Here is an 18521-nt window from a genome sequence, read left to right as displayed (position 1 = left end):
AAAGAGGTGGTACTAAAATGCATTTTTTCCTTAATGATTTAAATGCAACTAATGGGAGTACACTAATTCCTACTAAAATATACATGTTGCTAAAATATTTATTGTTGGACAATAAATGTGCCATATGTAGAAGTTTAAACCTACAAGTAAGTGTATTTTTTATGATAACTAACTATAAAGTGATTGTAATGGGCGGGGTAATACAATTAGTCTGTGCTTTTTAAAAAAAAAATGTATTTCCAATTTAAGTTTAGTGAATTTAACTTCTGCTTTAAAAAGCATTATTTTTGTTTTCAGATTGTAATGTTACAATGCTATCATGTAATGTGATTTTAGCCCTTTTTTGAACATAATATATAGTATAGCCTACATAATTACAATCACTTTTTGGACATCATAGGGCAGGATGTGATTTTTTTTTTAAATAAATTGTTTTGTTTTTATCCAAATAGAAAGCGTAAAAAATACAGATATCTATACTGTATATCACAACTCAGCCAAAAAATACTGAGATATGATTTTATTGGGCCATATCGCCCAGCCCCACTTATTACATATTTCTTTGCATTTAAATGTATCCAGGGTCAGTCCTACGGGAGTGCTAGAGGGAACGAAACGAAAGCAAGAGCACCAGTCGAAGCTGTAGAAATAGGATACTGGCAAAACATATTTTCCAAATGCTCCAGTGTGTATTTGTGTTTGAACTCTGGAGAGCTTCAAAGGTTTCTATTTTCAACGTGTTTTTGTTGCATTGATCAATCACTGACATTTCTGTTGATTTCTTGAATGCAATGGCCAAGCAGAAGCGTTTACGTTAGAATCCACTCACTGCTCCGAACACCATCGTTTTGCTCAGTGCTGCACGCTCAGGAGTCTCTCATTTTAACGTGTAAATAAGAGATTCACTGTGCAGTATAGAGCTTCATTGATTATAATGGAATTTTGTGAGATCTCTATAAACTGAAATGAGTGATGCTTTTTAGTGATTATAATCTTTGCACACTTTCTTGGCTATAATCCTACAATCCATCGGAATTTGAATACTTTGTTTTCATGATGCTCGAGGACCAGTGACCGCTCACATGCTACAAAGTTTCGGGAGTGACATCCGCACATAAATGCTGCATTTATATACGGATGTCACTATCATTGCAATGTTTGTGATACAGAGCAAAAATATGTCAAAAGAGATGTACTTTAAGGCTAGAGCACCCTCACTAATTTCAGAAGCACCCTCAGTAATTTGATTCTGGAACCAGGCCTGGCTGTATCTGGAGACGTAGGAGAAATTATAATTTTATATATTTCTATATTAAATTATATATTTACCCCATATAAAGCCTCATGTGTAGTGCTCTAACACGATGTACTATACGTGCTTTGAGCGATCATGCATGGCCCTTTCTGATACCGTGACTCAGATAGCAGACAAAATTATGACAAAATTATACCCAAATATATAATTTTATGACGATAAAGTTCCCAGAATTCTGCAATGTCTATTTTAAAATCATATTTTAAAGTAATGTATTAAGTCTCTATTGTTCCAGAGACAGCTCTAGTGGGAGAAGCATTACTTCTAATTTGGCCAAAGAAAACTTGCAAAATAGACATTTTTCTATATTAATTTGTGCATTTTGAAAATGTTTATTAAAGGTGCAAAAAGTCCTAAACAAAATTTGAAAAGTCAATATTTTACTTTTTCCGGCAGCATTTTGTGTGTACAGTTCTAATTTCAATTTTGGTATTCAACATAGCATTTAAAAGTACAACAACCATTATTTTTTTTACAAAATCATGAAATAAAGAGTACAATCGGATATAAGACTGTAGACTTGGGTCAGATGACCAGATATTGGAGAAGTATCAAACATCATATGAAAGTGGCTTAAATCGGATGTGGAAAAATGTGATTCACTCAGTGTTTTACATGCGGTTTGCATGCATGCAACAAGATCTGATTAGATATCACTGCGTCAGACATCGGTAACTGGCTAACAGTATGAATAGAGCATGTGTATGTGTGCGTGTGTGTTTGTGTGTGTGTGGGTCTGTACATATAAGTATTGCCGACTCAGCCTCAGGTCTGTGTTGCAGCATTATCATCACTCACGGTCTTCTATTGGGCATGTGGCTACTCTCTCCCATGCTCCAGTTTGGCCTTTATATCCTAGCAGTGATCATTTATTCTTCCCTTGCCCTCCTCAATCTTTCACCCACAAATCTGATTTGATTCTGTGATAACGTCCTTCCTGCGCTCCCGTATCCTGCATTCTGATTCAAGTGACTGGAAGCGCAACCAACACATTGTTTATACATCAAGATGGAAACACTTGGAAACTAAGATGGAAACTAAACGATACCAAACTGTTTCATATTCTTCGTGTGTTTTAATGTGTTTAACAACCATGATATATGGACTTATATAGCACTATTAAAAATGAACAAATTAGTTAATTAAAGACAGGTTTGCAGGTTCCGCTTGCACATCTCGTTGAAAATGAATCAAGCAGGTAACTTGCGCAGGTAAATTTCCAAGCAGCTGTCTGTGCTTTACTTTGGGCTGCTATCTGTCGGCACCATAGAAATATAAGCGGTCTGTCCAAGTCTCTTTAACTCAAAAATTGAAAATGAGAGAGGTATCAAATAGTACTGTAAAAGTACTAGTCTCAGAAAAAAAGGGTACAAACGTTGTCACATATTAGTACCTTAAACATACATATTATCTAACGTATACATATTAGTACCTAAATGGTATATGTTAATACCTTTTGAAAGGGTACTGCCCCAGTGACATATTTTGTATGATTTGAATTTTCATTCAATTTTTTATCAATTATTGGTGGTACTGAGACAACTATACCAGCAGAAGTCGTGACATTGATAGGATTTTGTAGTTTACTTTAATCGGTAATAATTTTGTTTTAGTTTTTTTTATTACATTACAAAAAATGATTACATTTAATAATTTAATTTTATTTAATTGTAGAAAACTGTGTAAATATTTATTTAACATTCAGTATAGTTATGTATGTCTAACAGCTGTGAATCACCCTGTCCTCATTTTAGTGCTGTTACATTTAGTATTAGTGACAAAAGTCCCTTTCCGAAAGTCCAAATGCCCCCTTAAGCAATTCATCCTTAAGTAATTAATTACATAGCTTAACAAGATGACTGTCCAAACCCAATGACATATTCCCAGAACATTAAAGCAACTCATGACATAGACAGCACTTCAAACTAAACAAGTCATGAAGCCCATGAAGAAAACATGTGCTTCAGGATAGTTGGTCAGTATCCTCCTAGCACACATGTATTAGAGATGCTTTGCAATGGTCTCTTTCCATCCTGTTTTGCCTGCATCTACCCTGAATGTGTGTCCCAGAACAGTGTCTTAGCCCCTGCTTCCTGTCACTTCAGGATTAGCTATAAATAGCTTCTCGCCTGGAGTGGTTGAATATACTGAATCTTATCCTCTCTGCAAAGACATTACTGCCCCATTCAGCCTTTAACCTACAGCAGTGCACAAACTACAGCACAGATAGGGAATGGCACTATATTCAGGTGCAGACCGTTTAGAGCACTCCAACTGTCAAAAACAGAATAAATATATCCTTGAGTTAACCATAGGCTATACATTCTGCCTGACAGTATCTCTGAACCACAAAACTGATAAAAGCTATGAGAAAAGTTTGTTTGTATAAAAATGAGGACAGTGAAGTGTCTCAACTGAGAAATTAGATCATACGTTGTACTTTCTGTCACAAAAACAGGAAGAGACTTATGTTGCATGTCTAGGAGATGGTAAAAGATGAAATACATAAAACATCCCAATTAAAAAACAGTTTTAACTTCAGAGTCTAACATACATACATAAGCCCATTTTGATTAGGCATCTTACTTCAGTCCACAAGTTGTAGTAATATTAGACTTCCCACAGGCCCTTCACTGACTGCCAGATGAATGCTGGGGGGAAAAAACAAGGCAAACACTTTCTTGATCTGGCAAGATCTGTACCGACTGGCTGGCTTTATAACTTCCAACTTCCAAAACAAAAAGTAATGCTCAATAAACTACCATTCAGAAGTTTGGGGTCAGTAAGATTTTTTATTATTTATTAAAATGACAATAAAAATAATTATAATTTTTAAAAAATAAAATAAATAAATGCTGTTCCTTTCAAACTGCTATTCATCAGAGAATCCTGAAATACATGCATCACAGTTTCCACAAAAATAACTGCAGCGGATCTGTTTTCAGCATTGATAATAATAAAAAATGTTTGTTGAGCACCAAATCAGAATATTTAGAATGATTTCTGAAGGATCATGTGACACTGAAGACTGGAGTAATGATGCTGAAAATTCAGCTTTGCATCACAGGAATAAATTACATCTTAACATATATTAAAATAGAAAATTGTTATTTTAAATTGTATTAATATTTCACAATATTACAGTTTTTAACTGTATTTTTGATCAAATGAATGAAGCCATGAAGACCATAAAATACTTTTTTCAAAAACATCTTAACATCAAACTTTTGCACTTTAGTGTATATCAGTATCTGTGGTCAGATTTATTTATTTATTTTTTTTTTATGTTGATCAATATTTAATTGTTCATTTTCATTTCCACTTTTTTACATTTAGTTTACCTTTGCCATTATCTAATGTGAAGCCTAAATTCACTTGTAGCATTTAAAACAACTGATTTTTGTTTGCAGTGTTATTTTTTATTTATTTAGATAAAACAATATAAGAAAAGACTTTAACATCAGCCATGTAATGATTATCAACCACAATGTGAAAATAATTATCGTCTTATCTGTATCGTCGAATTTTTTATTATTTTAATTTTTTATCAGAGATTACACTTTTAATCATTATTTAGTAGTGTGGTTTGAGGTGGCTGAGTCTCCACAAGGAGCTTGGAGCTCTATCACCACTGTGACTTTGAGCAATGCACTTAACCCAAGGTTGCTCCAGTGGGATCCTACCTCGTGTGACTGATCTATAGTATGACATCGCAGAAAAAAAAAGAAAAAAAACACTATCCCTTGTAAGCCAGAAAATAAAGATTACACACATGGCTAAACAGGCTGTTACGATATTGAAACTTCAATATATTACAATTAATATTTGATCTTTTTTTCAACAGAATAATTTAAACCTCTATTTATATATTGGTATGCTGGTGGGTGAGTAAGAGAGAGTGCTGGCAGACATTAATTCTGCACCTTCTGTCCAGCCCAACACTCTCAGATTCTTCACCAGGGCTGGCAGCAGAGATGCTGCTCCAAATTGGGTGTCTGTGTAAATCAGTGCCGACAAGGCCTCAGTCTACCAGAAGCCCTCTGGGAGAAGATGCTCTGGAGTCTTATGTATTTGCACTATTCCACTGCGTCCCACCAGCCCACGGGACAGGACCATATCATAGAATGAGGGTTTGGGGTTCAACTATCACTGCTGTTCACATTCGTACATATTCGTACTATTGGAACAGACAGAGAACAAAACATTTCAGGCGTTTCCCAGTAAACATTTCAACAAAAATGAGGGCATCACCGATCTGTAAAGTAGCGCATCTCAGGCAAGAGCACAAATGACTTTTAAATGGAGCTGTAGAGTGTTCGCCTATTGATTTCCACTCTGACAGGGAGGAATATTTCCACTCATGGTGGCCACCGCTGGATAAAGCATCGTTACAGCATCCCGCTTTAGTTTTCATGGAGCTGTTCAGCGAGGGAGCGGAGGAGAGAAGTTACCTACTGTACACCTCACAGTTCAACTCTCCAGGAGCGCGAGGGATTGAAGAGGTGTGAAACAGGTTGATGAAAGAGGAGAATAGGTGAGAGCGTGTGGGGAGATGACTCATGACTACCCGTCTAAACAGGCATCTGGAATACACTCGTGTGGGCGAGAGGAAAAGACCAAGCGTGTGTGTGTTGGTGTGCGTTTTGTGTGAGTGTTTACGGAAAAGAGGGGGAGTTAGGCAGGATTGAAAATGCACACTAAGTCAATTCCCTCCTGCTCTCTTCCTCCCATTCACATTTTTCAGTTCTTTATCAAAAACTCACACTAAATGTTTAGCTCAATGCACTAGAGCCTCATCTGCACTATCAGAAACAAAAATACCAAACTGTCGATGGGGCAGTACCCTTTCAAAACACACTAATATATTCATATATATATATCAAGTACTAATATGTAACTTTAAAGTAGTAATATGTACCATTTAGGGGTAAATAGGGTACAACGATGTACCTTTTAGCTTTTGTACCTTCGTTTATGAGAGTGTGGGTCCACTGAGACTACAAATGGGTCACAATGTTTGACTAGTTCTATTTGTTCAGCAATCAACTGTTTAGTAAGCTCAACTAGGTTATCTAGATTTTTTTCCCTTATGGTTTTTAGTTAACTTTTTAGCAGCAGGGCCTTAATTAACAAAGGACAAGAAACGCCACTTTAAAAATAAATTGAATATAATTAATGGTTAAAAAATATAACAATATGTAAAAACAAATAATTTATTAATAATAAGAAAGTTGATTCTGATTAATTCTGTAGATTGCTCCTACATCTGTGCTGTCCAGTTTTATAAAGCACTTTGTAAATGATTTATAAAAATGCAAATGAAATGCTGAAATGACGTATCACTTTACAACTGTTACATATAACTTTTTTATTTGTCCATTTGAAAAGTAATTTATTTTTATTATAGTATTAGTAAATTGATAACTGATTCCATCATCTTGTGACACCTAAGTTTCCATAAAATAAAGCACCGCTGCTAAAAATATCAAAACTAAAAAAGATAAATCTAGATCAAAAGCTTTTATAAGGGGAAGTCGTGGCCTAATGGTTAAAGAGTTGGACTCGTAACCCAACGGTTGCGGGTTTGAGTCTCGTACCGGCAGGGAGTGAATGTACAGCGCTCTCTTCCACCTTCAATACCACGACTGAGGTGCCCTTGAGCAAGGCACCGAACCCCCAATTGCTCCCCGGGCGCCACAGCAAAAAAATGGCTGCCCACTGCTCCGGGTGTGTGTGTGTGTGCACTTTGGATGGGACAAATGCAGAGCACTAATTCTGAGTATAGGTCACCATACTTGGCCACATGTCACGTCACTTTTTCATAAGTCAGTGTGTTAAAAATAGTCCAAAGCATTTAAAAATCACTGCATACAGTTCTATTAAGCTGTACTCCATCCAGTTTTTTTAAACAAAAACAAGTCATATCTAAAAACTCCCTATGAAACGTGTATTCTCGATGATATGTGTGTGCAGTAGGCTGTCATCGTGTGATTCGCACGTCCCAGCATAGCATAAACAGCTTACAGACTTAAATGCTGTTTACACATTAGCTAATGCACATGCATCTACAGACAGTGTGAGTCATTGGCAGCTACAAACCCTTGTTCAACTGAAAGTTTTAAGTGAAAATCTGGCACGGCTTGTTACTGGATTTGACTGAATCAACTAAAGTGACAGCAGGTGAGATTTGGGTTGGCAGGTTTTTTTACATCTTCACTCCAGGAGAGCCACAGGAGGTCTGTGAGGCTGTGTGGAGACGTGTGTAAAAGAGAAGCAGTGTTAAAGGGAACATCGGATGAAAATTTACCTTTTTTAGCATTAAGATTTAATTAAATTAAAACAAAAAAACAAAATACAATATTTTATTTAACATTTTGGTGTCTAAAGTGATGACATTTTCAAGTGCAGTTAAAGTGTCCAAATTAGAGATGCACTGATCGACCGGCCAGGGACCGGAATAAGCCGATTTTCCACATGGCCGGTCAGTCTCACGTCTTGCTGATTCTGAGCTGGTCCGTTTTGACATCACAGCTGTACTCACATCCGCATGTAACCATGTTGTCGACGTGGAAGTTCTTCACTGTGAATGAAGAAGACACAAAGTTCGCAATTTGTAATACGTGTAGGGCCAAAGTAAACCGTGGGGGAAGTACAAGGCTCGATTATCGCTTGTCTTGGACAAGTAGATTTTTTAAAGGGGCAAGTGAGAAAGAATTTTACTTGCCCGAAAGAAGCAAGAAGCCTGATTAAAATGTCAATAATAAAAATAACTTGGGAAGCACCAAAAAATGTTGCGAGAGAATGATTGTGATTTTATTGCATTCAGTGTAAACGGCGACTGATAATGTATGGGCTCTGTGCACAAGCGTAGCGACGAACTTCCGCCGTCACCAGAAGTAGGGATATCAGTTTCCTGTTTACTTTCGCGTTGCCCAAAATGGCAGTATTTACTAGATGTCTCCAAGATCTGCCTAAAGTAAGCATCAGCAATGTCCATCGTATCGTTGATGCCTGGTCCCCTGCTCCAACACGCAAGCGATTCTAACTCTACATATCGAGTTATCTGCACAACTAGTTTAATCTAAGACGATGGACATTGCTGATGCTTACTTTAGGCAGATCTCAGAGACATCTAGTAAATACTGACATTTTGGGGATGCGAAAGTAAACCAGAAACTGTGATATCCCGACTTCTGGCGACAGTGAAAGTTCGTCGCTACACTTGTGCACAAAGCCCATTGATGTTGTGCCAGATGAGGCTCACACAGCCTGAGTGAGAGAGAGACTTGTGCAGAAATCAAAACAAATGAGCGCAACAGCACACACAAAGTAACTTAAGTTATAGAGCTTAGAAGCATACTAGAGTAGAAAAAAAAGATACGACCACAATGTTTCCCCCGAATATCAGCACAACTGCAATGTGCCATTGATTTTATACAATAGTAGTTCACTAAACAAGAAGTTAATATTAAGTGACCTACATTTTAAACACAATCAAAATCACTGTTTTTGCTCAGTTTCGCGAACGAAAATAGTTCTAATCAAAGCCAAAGCAGAACTGTCACTTGCCTCGTTTCTGAATGAATCAGCCGTTTGAACGAATCGGTTGAATGAATGATTAAATCACTCACTCATTAAAACAGTCATTTGTCACCACCTACTGGTGGTTTGGTTTCATATTTAAAAGTATCATTGCATTTTTCCCCAACATTTCTTATTTGTATGTTCAAAAAAATATTTAAAACATGAATCTTATAACATTATTTATGCATTTGCAATTATGCTCTTTAAATTTACTTTATGGCACCTCTCAGCTTCATCAAACAGTCTAAATACATCTAATGCCACTTCAGATGCAGCTTCTGTTTCCTCTGCACTGGAAAGATTGAGTTTGTTGATACTAATTTCATTTGAATAACAGTTTCTTATTATTCTAACTGAATTATTTGAAACCATGTAAGAATTTGATGTAAAAGATGACACATACATTTAATAAGGTTGGAAAAAAATGCCCAACAAGTCTCTCTCTCACTCAGGCTGTGTGAGCCTCATCTGGCACAACATCAATGGGCTTTGTGCACAAGTGTAGCGACGAACTTTCACTGTCGCCAGAAGTCGGGATATCACAGTTTCTGGTTTACTTTCGCATCCCCAAAATGTCAGTATTTACTAGATGTCTCTGAGATCTGCCTAAAGTAAGCATCAGCAATGTCCATCGTCTTAGATTAAACTAGTTGTGCAGATAACTCGATATGTAGAGTTAGAATCGCTTGCGTGTTGGAGCAGGGGACCAGGCATCAACGATACGATGGACATTGCTGATGCTTACTTTAGGCAGATCTCAGAGACATCTAGTAAATACTGACATTTTGGGGATGCGAAAGTAAACCAGAAACTGTGATATCCCGACTTCTGGCGACAGTGAAAGTTCGTCGCTACACTTGTGCACAAAGCCCATTGATGTTGTGCCAGATGAGGCTCACACAGCCTGAGTGAGAGAGAGACTTGTGCAGAAATCAAAACAAATGAGCGCAACAGCACACACAAAGTAACTTAAGTTATAGAGCTTAGAAGCATACTAGAGTAGAAAAAAAAGATACGACCACAATGTTTCCCCCGAATATCAGCACAACTGCAATGTGCCATTGATTTTATACAATAGTAGTTCACTAAACAAGAAGTTAATATTAAGTGACCTACATTTTAAACACAATCAAAATCACTGTTTTTGCTCAGTTTCGCGAACGAAAATAGTTCTAATCAAAGCCAAAGCAGAACTGTCACTTGCCTCGTTTCTGAATGAATCAGCCGTTTGAACGAATCGGTTGAATGAATGATTAAATCACTCACTCATTAAAACAGTCATTTGTCACCACCTACTGGTGGTTTGGTTTCATATTTAAAAGTATCATTGCATTTTTCCCCAACATTTCTTATTTGTATGTTCAAAAAAATATTTAAAACATGAATCTTATAACATTATTTATGCATTTGCAATTATGCTCTTTAAATTTACTTTATGGCACCTCTCAGCTTCATCAAACAGTCTAAATACATCTAATGCCACTTCAGATGCAGCTTCTGTTTCCTCTGCACTGGAAAGATTGAGTTTGTTGATACTAATTTCATTTGAATAACAGTTTCTTATTATTCTAACTGAATTATTTGAAACCATGTAAGAATTTGATGTAAAAGATGACACATACATTTAATAAGGTTGGAAAAAAATGCCCATTTATAAAAAATAGTGTGAAATAACATCTGTTTTGCTATATACAACTCATTTATACCACTTTCCAGTCACAGAGCACTTTATTTTGAGAGTTGTTTAAGTGAGAGAACATCTGTAACTTAGTCCAGATTGGGGGAAATTGTAAAGTTTAATAATTTATTTTATTATGTAAATAATTTTTTTTGCATTAAAAAAGTAGATTTTTGTTTATATATGATGTCAAATATAGTTCTTAGAATGAAAATCGGTATCGGCAGGTCACACTTGCTTCTCTAGTCCAAATACTTAAACAACTGTAGCTATACAGGAGGGGAGGGGATGTAACATCACTATTAACCCAGCTCAGTTGAAGATGACAGAAGCATGGCACACTGGAGGCCCTCCATCACACTGGTGGCATTTCACAGCAGTTAAAAGGCTGGCTGTGTGTCCTAGAGCAAGATCATGGCAGTAGTGCCACCTGAATGACCATTCAGATCAGCTACACTAACTCACTCCCCCTGCTATCCCAAAGCACTGTAAATGTGAGCACAAAAGCCCCTGTTGCAAATATAATATACACTGTTAAAAACACCATACAAACAGAGTGCAGTGCAGATGGTCCTTAACTTTGCTCCACCCATCTGAATTCCCCCAGCCCACATCCATTATCATAACCATGACTTATTCATGCTTTCTCTATTTGCGTAAACATTTGCATAAACGGCTCCAGCCGGATCCCGTGAGCGTGATGCAACAAAATGAGGAAACAAACAAACAAAAACGCCATTATTTGAGTCTAGCTAGACTTTGTGCCATTAGTGATAATGGTGTTGAGTCATGCAGTTTGAGAGGAGCAGCTGAAATGAGAAGTGGAGGTCAGTCGTAATGTAATTTCAGAGCTCATCAGGTGCTCTGATGCCATTTACACAGGTGGGAGAGTGGGTGAATGTGCCACACACTTTATTGATACACATGGTTTGTGAAATGAGCAAGGCAGCCATTATTTCAAATTTTGCAAAAAAGGGCTATGGACATAGCAGTGATTTATAACTGCAATATGTTATGTGTTTGATGAATACCATATAAATGGTATCACAACAATGGACATCATTTGAGAAACTATGACTGCCAAACCAGCAAATGGTCTCTAATATGGTTGGGTGCTATGAGTAGGAACACTGCATTTTACAGTGCTGTCCTTTCAATGTGACTCAAAGTGTTAAATAATGCAGAATTATCTTTCAATTTAAATTTTTTTTTTATATATATAAAATTGGTTTGTGCAGATCAAGTTAAAAATAAAAATAGAAAATCTAGTAAATTTAGAAAATCTGAAATCTAAAAAATGTAAAGGAATACTTGAATTATCTAAATAATAATAATAATAATGTAATAATAATATTTTATTTTTTAAAATAATTTTATGAAAATATATATTACTGTTCAAAAGTTAGGGGACATTAACATTTTTTTTTTTTTTTAAATATTAATTTTATTCTGCAAGGACGATTTTAATTGATCAAATGTGAAATTTATAATGTTATAAAAGAATTATATTTAAAATGAATGCTGTTCTTTTGAACTTTCTACAAACAATCCTAAAAAAAGAATAACACATATCACCACTGATATAATGTATCAACATTAATGTTAAAACAATCTGTAATAATTTGTAAGATTTCACAATATTGCTGTATTTACTCTATTTTGCTCAAATAAATGCAACCTAAGGGGACGTTCACAAAAGCTAAAAACTAAATGCGTGGAAAACACCAGCCACATCGCTTTCTCCTTGTTTCCAAAGTGCTTGAGCATCTGCTGTTGCTCACCAACCATGACCTGCGCTTTCCACAATGACGCAAAAGTTTCAGCAAAGGATAAACGGATTTCCAGCACTGAAACTCGCCGCAGTAACTATGCTACTAAATTCATTTAAAAATGGGTATCCCTGTACAGCTATGATCAGCTGTTCCTCCATCTTGACTGAGATTTCAATTTTGTTACGGAAAGGGTGAAGCTGATTGGTTGGTTCTTGTCACATGACCCGTGGTGCATTTGCATTGTGTTTTCATCACGACCGCGTCACTTCAATTATGCGTGCGCTCTTCATTTGAAATAAAGAACTTGAGCATGCAAAAGATGCAACATGTGAACGGTCCCTAAGCACAAGAGACTTAGAAATCTTTCTGACTACAAACTTTTCAGTATTCTTTTTCAAAGTGCAAGCAACTTTCTATCGTAGTAATGGTAGCTGGACATTCAAGGGAAATGTTTATAAACACACCCACACATATCACAGTGTGATGTATAGTTTCCGGAGAAGATGGACAAATTAAACTTATGGGTTATGAAAAAGTTTGGCCTGTAAATAACAAATCTTAATGCGTACTGAGGTTTGAGTATAGCAAAAGTACAACTTTTTCTCAGTTATTGATTAAATATGATAAAGAACAGGCCTTTGGGACACATTTCACTGTAAGAATGAGAAAGACAGAAAAGAAGAAATGAGACACAAAAAGAGGTTAGGATAGAGAAACAGAGACAGAAATCAGGCAGATATTGATTGGGCGATGAATTTGGAGCTGTCAAGAGAGTGCAAAAGAGATAAAGGATGTTGAGGGTACGTAGCATATCAGAACAGGAGACAGAGAGGAGGAGAAGTTAAGGAGAGAGAGAACGCAAGAAGAGTCTGCAGCACTTGTGGAGCAACAGGGATTTGGATTATAGACTCCACTGCTGATCTCCATTGAATGTGTGTGTGCGCAATAATATTTGTGGTGTACGAAATCAGCAACAGATTTTCAGCTTACAAGAACAGCACCTGCACCTATTGCTCCCTCCATCACTGAAACGTGCATGCTAACTCTGAGTCTGTGACACAATCTGATCCCAGATTGTATCGCTATTTGCTCACCCTCATGTCGTTCCAAACCAGTCTGACTTTCTTTTTTTCATGGAACACAAAAGGAAAGGTTTAGCAGTATGTTCTCGATGTTCTTTTCCATAAAATAAATCCATACAGAGAAAATGTGCTTTGAATCTCCAAAAAAGCATCCTAAATGTAGGTTGCACTACATGTATGATATACTGTATTACACATCTTCTGAAGCCATATGAGAAGCTTTCTGTAACTAACAGACCACATTTTATGTTATGATATGAGATTTGAGAAGATTTTGCTACTTTCTCACAAAAAGATATAATTTCACAAACAATTACAAAGAAACAGCAAGTAACACACTGCATAAAGTAACATATAAACATGACATTTTGAAGTAAAAAAAAAATCTCCAATAATCTTTGTTTTATTTACAGCTTTGAAAAAAACTTTTTTGTGTGTGTGTATGACAACTTTTGGTGCTTCTATGGAGCTTTTGTATCATTTTTGAAGGCTGTCTCTGTTCCCCTTCACTTTCATTGTATGGAAAAGAGCAGTGTGAACTTTCTGCCAAACATTTCCTTTTGTGTTCCACTGAGGAAAGAAAGCATTTGGAATGACATGGAGGTGAGTAAATGATGACAGAATTTTAATTTTAAGGCGAACGATTCCCTTCACCCTTGATGGAACGCTGCTTATGAACACGTTTCATAAGAAACTCATGACTTTCTTTGCAAATTCAGTCACGTCCAAACAGAGCTTCAGTCAGACTGAATAATAGATCTGCAGTACTCCAGTCTGTCTCTTTATAAGCCTTCCCCTCCTTCTCTTTTCACTCATGTCCTCTTGTTTGCAGCATGATCCAGACAGATAAAAATTTACCACAAACAGACAGGGAAAAGATTCCCTGCACCCAACTCACTCTCGCTCCTCAGAGACTCTCTACAACTCTATACAATACATAAATGAGGTAGTAATGACCGTGAATATAAACCATTACTGAATAATTGATTAGGCACATGTTTGTCAGCAGTAATGGCACTGTATCTATGACAACTAAATTATCCATCAATCTAGAGCTGCATTCCAGCGATGCGTGAACAATTCATATGTCATCCAGCACAGCGGTGGAGATGAGCGCATTTGTGTGTTTAACTTAATTTATTTAGGCTTGAGGTGACTGCTGATGGCTTACCCAGTGATCTGAGAGTCTGAAAAGAAAAACACTTCACAATCACATTTACAACATGTTTGGACAATCTTAGTACTCTACAAGTTTCCCTCAACATAAAGACAATACAGCATTCAGCCGCATGCAGGACCCCATAACAACCCAGCACATCGGACCTGTGTACAAACGGCATCAGCAACCCTCATGCATCTGAAAACACCTGACAGAAGGAGCCAGACTGATGGAAAAGAAAGAGGGTCCAAGCTAGCCCTTTGAAAGCAGAAACATTAACATTTGTGAAACAAATGGGCAAACAGATTTTCATCTCATGTAGACCTAATGTCTGAAAATGAGTGCAGGGCTAGAGAGAAGATAAGAAAGAGAGACACAGAGGGAAGAGGGAATAAGAGGCAAGTTGGATTATTAAAGGGGAGGGGCTTATGGTAAGGGGTGGAGTTTGATCTATAGAAGGAAGTAGGGCATGTTTGTGAATCATCATCATCGTTCACTCACTCACTCACTCAATCAATCAATCACATTAAAGGGTTAGTGATCAAGGGGCTGCGATAAAAGGCAATACAATTTATTTAGTCGCACAAGTACAAGTGACTTTAAGACTCCTGTATTCTTGCACTTGTCAGATGTTGTTTTGTTCCTACATCAAAGTGCACATATAGGCTGCATTTTAAAGTACAGCAAGTAAAGTATAAGGTATAAAGAGTATTAATTAGACAGGCAAACATCTAGTCAAGTAATTTAAATATCCATGAAACATGCCTTCTTGCAAACTTGCAATTCATGAATTTGGCTGACTTTCAGCCATTAAAGGGTTAGTTCACCCAAACTACTCACCCCCGAGGCATCCTAGGTGCATATGACTTTCTTCTTTCAGACGAATCCAGTCGGAGCTATATTAAAAATTGTGGCTGGCTATTCCAAGCTCTATCATTGCAGTCAGCAGGTGTTGCAGTGCTTCAGTCCAAAAGAAGTGAAATAAAAAGCGCTCATCCATAAAAAAGTGTCTCACACGCCTCCGGGGGGTGAACAAAGGCCCCCTGTAGTGAATCGATGCATTTTTGTGAGAAAAATATCCATATTCAAAACTTAATAATCACTTTAATCTAGCTTGCGCTCACTGTTGTAAACGGAAGCAGCTCCGGGCGAATGACCTATGAGGTCTGACCCCCTGAAGCCATGAAAGACATGCCATTTTTATGGATGGGTGATTTTTATATGAAGCACTGCAACACCCGCTGACTGCAATAGATAGAGCTTGGAATAGCCAGGACAATTTTTAATATAACGCCGACTGGATTCATCTGAAAGAAGACAGTCATATACACCTAGGATGCTTTGGGGGTGAGTAAAACACAGCCTAATTTTCATTTTTGGGTGAACTAACCCTTTAAGTAAGGCCTAAAGGCCGAATTTTATGTAATTTAATTTGTAATTTAGACACTTTCAAGAAAAATGTGAAGTAACTTTCATTAAAAACATTTACAAAATAATATATGATATTGTTATAATTTTATATAATTATATAATGCAATACACAATACATTATATAATGCAATACATAACATCCTTAGTTAAAATCCATTCAAATTTGTATTAATTTTACAGTTAAGAAAAGTTTGTTTAACACATTTTATGTATAATTCATGACTAATGGAAGTTATTATAAAGTATTACTAATAATTTTTTGTTTGTTTTTAAGGGCTGCTGTTTAATGTTGCCTGTCAAGTTACCTGAAAAATATTAACGGAAAAGTGTCTAATGCCCCCTGTTAAGTTATATATATAATATATATTTAATAAAATCTAAAATTGGATATGAATGTTCCTGAAAAAAAGTCTAGAGCCTTGATTTGTGCCTCTAAATGTAAGTATGGAGCCTCAGCTCAGGTAGAGTGACATCATCAGGTAATCACTGGTGAATACAGATCTGAAGGATCATGAGCACAGACACACACACACGCAGAAAATGAGAGTGTGTCCTTAGGGCATTCAACATCGCAGGCTTCAAGCAGTTTCTGCAAGACACACATATGGTTCACGAACAGAAAATGCACAAGCCAGATGCTTTTATGAAAAGGCAAAAAACTAAAGTAAGTTCAAATGAAACTTAAACTTAAGTAAAAGATACAAAAGCATCAGCAAAGCAAAGAAAAACATGGATGTGTTGCACACAAACCTTCAGCCTCTGAGTTTTCTTTGAGGATGACTTGCTTCAGTGGGCAGCAGAAGATTTCATGACACTTAGCACGAAAAGGGGAGCCTTTACCCCTTATATCCGCAGAATGGATGGAATCCTGCCGCAACATAATGTACTCCTGGGTACCTGGGGCAGCGTCATCCTGGACTGCGGTTGGGCCATAACAAAATGAACGCAGGGTTAGAAAGGGAGAGAGTGCTCAAAGCAACAGAACTAATTCAACACAATGAGAGAAATACGCAAAGAAAAGAGACAAAGTATAAATGACAACAACAAGCTCATAATAATAATAATAATCAACAACAGTAACAAGATTAGCAGAACACATATAATAGCTTGATATACAGAAGAAAGAGAAGGAGAGAAGGTAAGAGACAAAGAAAAGCATACTAGACAGTAGGACTGGGCGATACATCATGCCATGACATGATCATTTTAAAGGGGTCATATGATGTTGCTAAAAAGAACATTATTTTGTGTATTTGGTGTAATGAAATGTGTTTATGCGGTTTAAGGTAAAAAAAACACATAATTTTTCACATACTGTACATTATTGTTTCTCCTCTATGCCCCGCCTTTCTGAAACGTGTAGATTTTTACAAAGCTCGTCGTTCTGAAAAGCGAGGTGTGCTCTGATTGACCAGCTATCCAGTGCGTTGTGATTGGCCGAATACCTCAAGCGTGTGACGGAAATATTACGCCCCTTACCAGTGTTGCCAAGTCTGCGGTTTTCCCGCAGAATTGGGCTACTTTAACACTGTTGCCGCGGGTTGTGTTTCATGTCCGTGGGTTGAAGCGACTCCAATAACATGATATTTATCCCCTGGAATGCGAATTTTAGCAGGGAAACCCCGCCAAAAAACGTGTATTTTACCCACTGGAACGCGATTTTTACCCCCTCGAAACACTTAGTTTCTTGTGAAAACCTGGCAACCCTGCCCCTTACCATACTTGTGATGCCGTGTCCCGGAGCGACGAGACAAAAACATTCAAACCCATTATAAATGAGGCATTTGTTGCATCCAGTGGGGACATAATTACGGATTATAATGACTTATACTGTCTTTTTACACGTTGCGTTGCATCGCGCCGCATAAACACAAAACCATGTCTGCATTTGTGATCGGAGAAATGACAAACAACAAGTGCTACTCTACACTGCTCAAAACTCGCGTTTGAATCGTCAGTGGCAAATTCTTTAAATATGAAAATGTACTTAACTTACAGTCTGTGAGTCAGAACAGCCGGCATTGTAGTCTACTCTCACAGGATCAGGAAACAGTCCTCCATAAAATGCGCTGCACACATCTGAATATTTGGGTTGAACTGTTCTGGAACAGTGTTGTAAATACAACTTAACCACTGATTTCTAGTTGTGTCCTCTTTTGGAAGGTCAAACACAGTAGTTTCGCTTTCGTAATGAAACACGCAGCGTCTTCACAACATGGCGGCGGCGGTTGCAGCAACAATAAAGTTACGCCTTCTTTCTTTGCATGAACATTTGGGCAGTGTTATGCAAATCTTCCAACATCATGATGTAGACATGTGGGGGCGTGTTTAAACGAGGTGTTTTAGGAGGGTGTGATTGAGTCTTAACTTTTATAAAGAATATCTCTTTGGGTTTGAGACTTTAGTCTTTGCAACTTTAGGGATCTTATCTATTCACGAACAGCTTGTAACACTCAAAAGGGAAAGGAAAACTTGAAATCGCATCATATGACCCCTTTAA

The 18521-nt window shown here is 37.1% G+C and overlaps 1 protein-coding gene across 5 annotated transcripts in view; it reads right to left on the bottom strand.

Annotated features, from left to right (window-relative positions):
* Positions 1 to 18521, bottom strand: part of LOC107560535 (fibroblast growth factor 13-like) — a 145879-nt gene that overhangs the window by 59615 nt on the left and 67743 nt on the right. For all 5 annotated transcript variants that reach the window (XM_016244752.1, XM_016244773.1, XM_016244758.1 and 2 more), the window contains exon 3: positions 16772 to 16939. In XM_016244752.1, the coding sequence (XP_016100238.1) occupies positions 16772 to 16939 (168 nt within the window). The remainder of the gene's footprint in view (positions 1 to 16771; positions 16940 to 18521) is intronic.

This window comes from Sinocyclocheilus grahami, unplaced genomic scaffold (assembly GCF_001515645.1).
Source record: "Sinocyclocheilus grahami isolate Dianchi unplaced genomic scaffold, SAMN03320097.WGS_v1.1 scaffold23.1, whole genome shotgun sequence".
Taxonomy (NCBI): Eukaryota; Metazoa; Chordata; class Actinopteri; order Cypriniformes; family Cyprinidae; genus Sinocyclocheilus; species Sinocyclocheilus grahami.
This window is presented reverse-complemented; position numbering and strand designations above follow the sequence as displayed.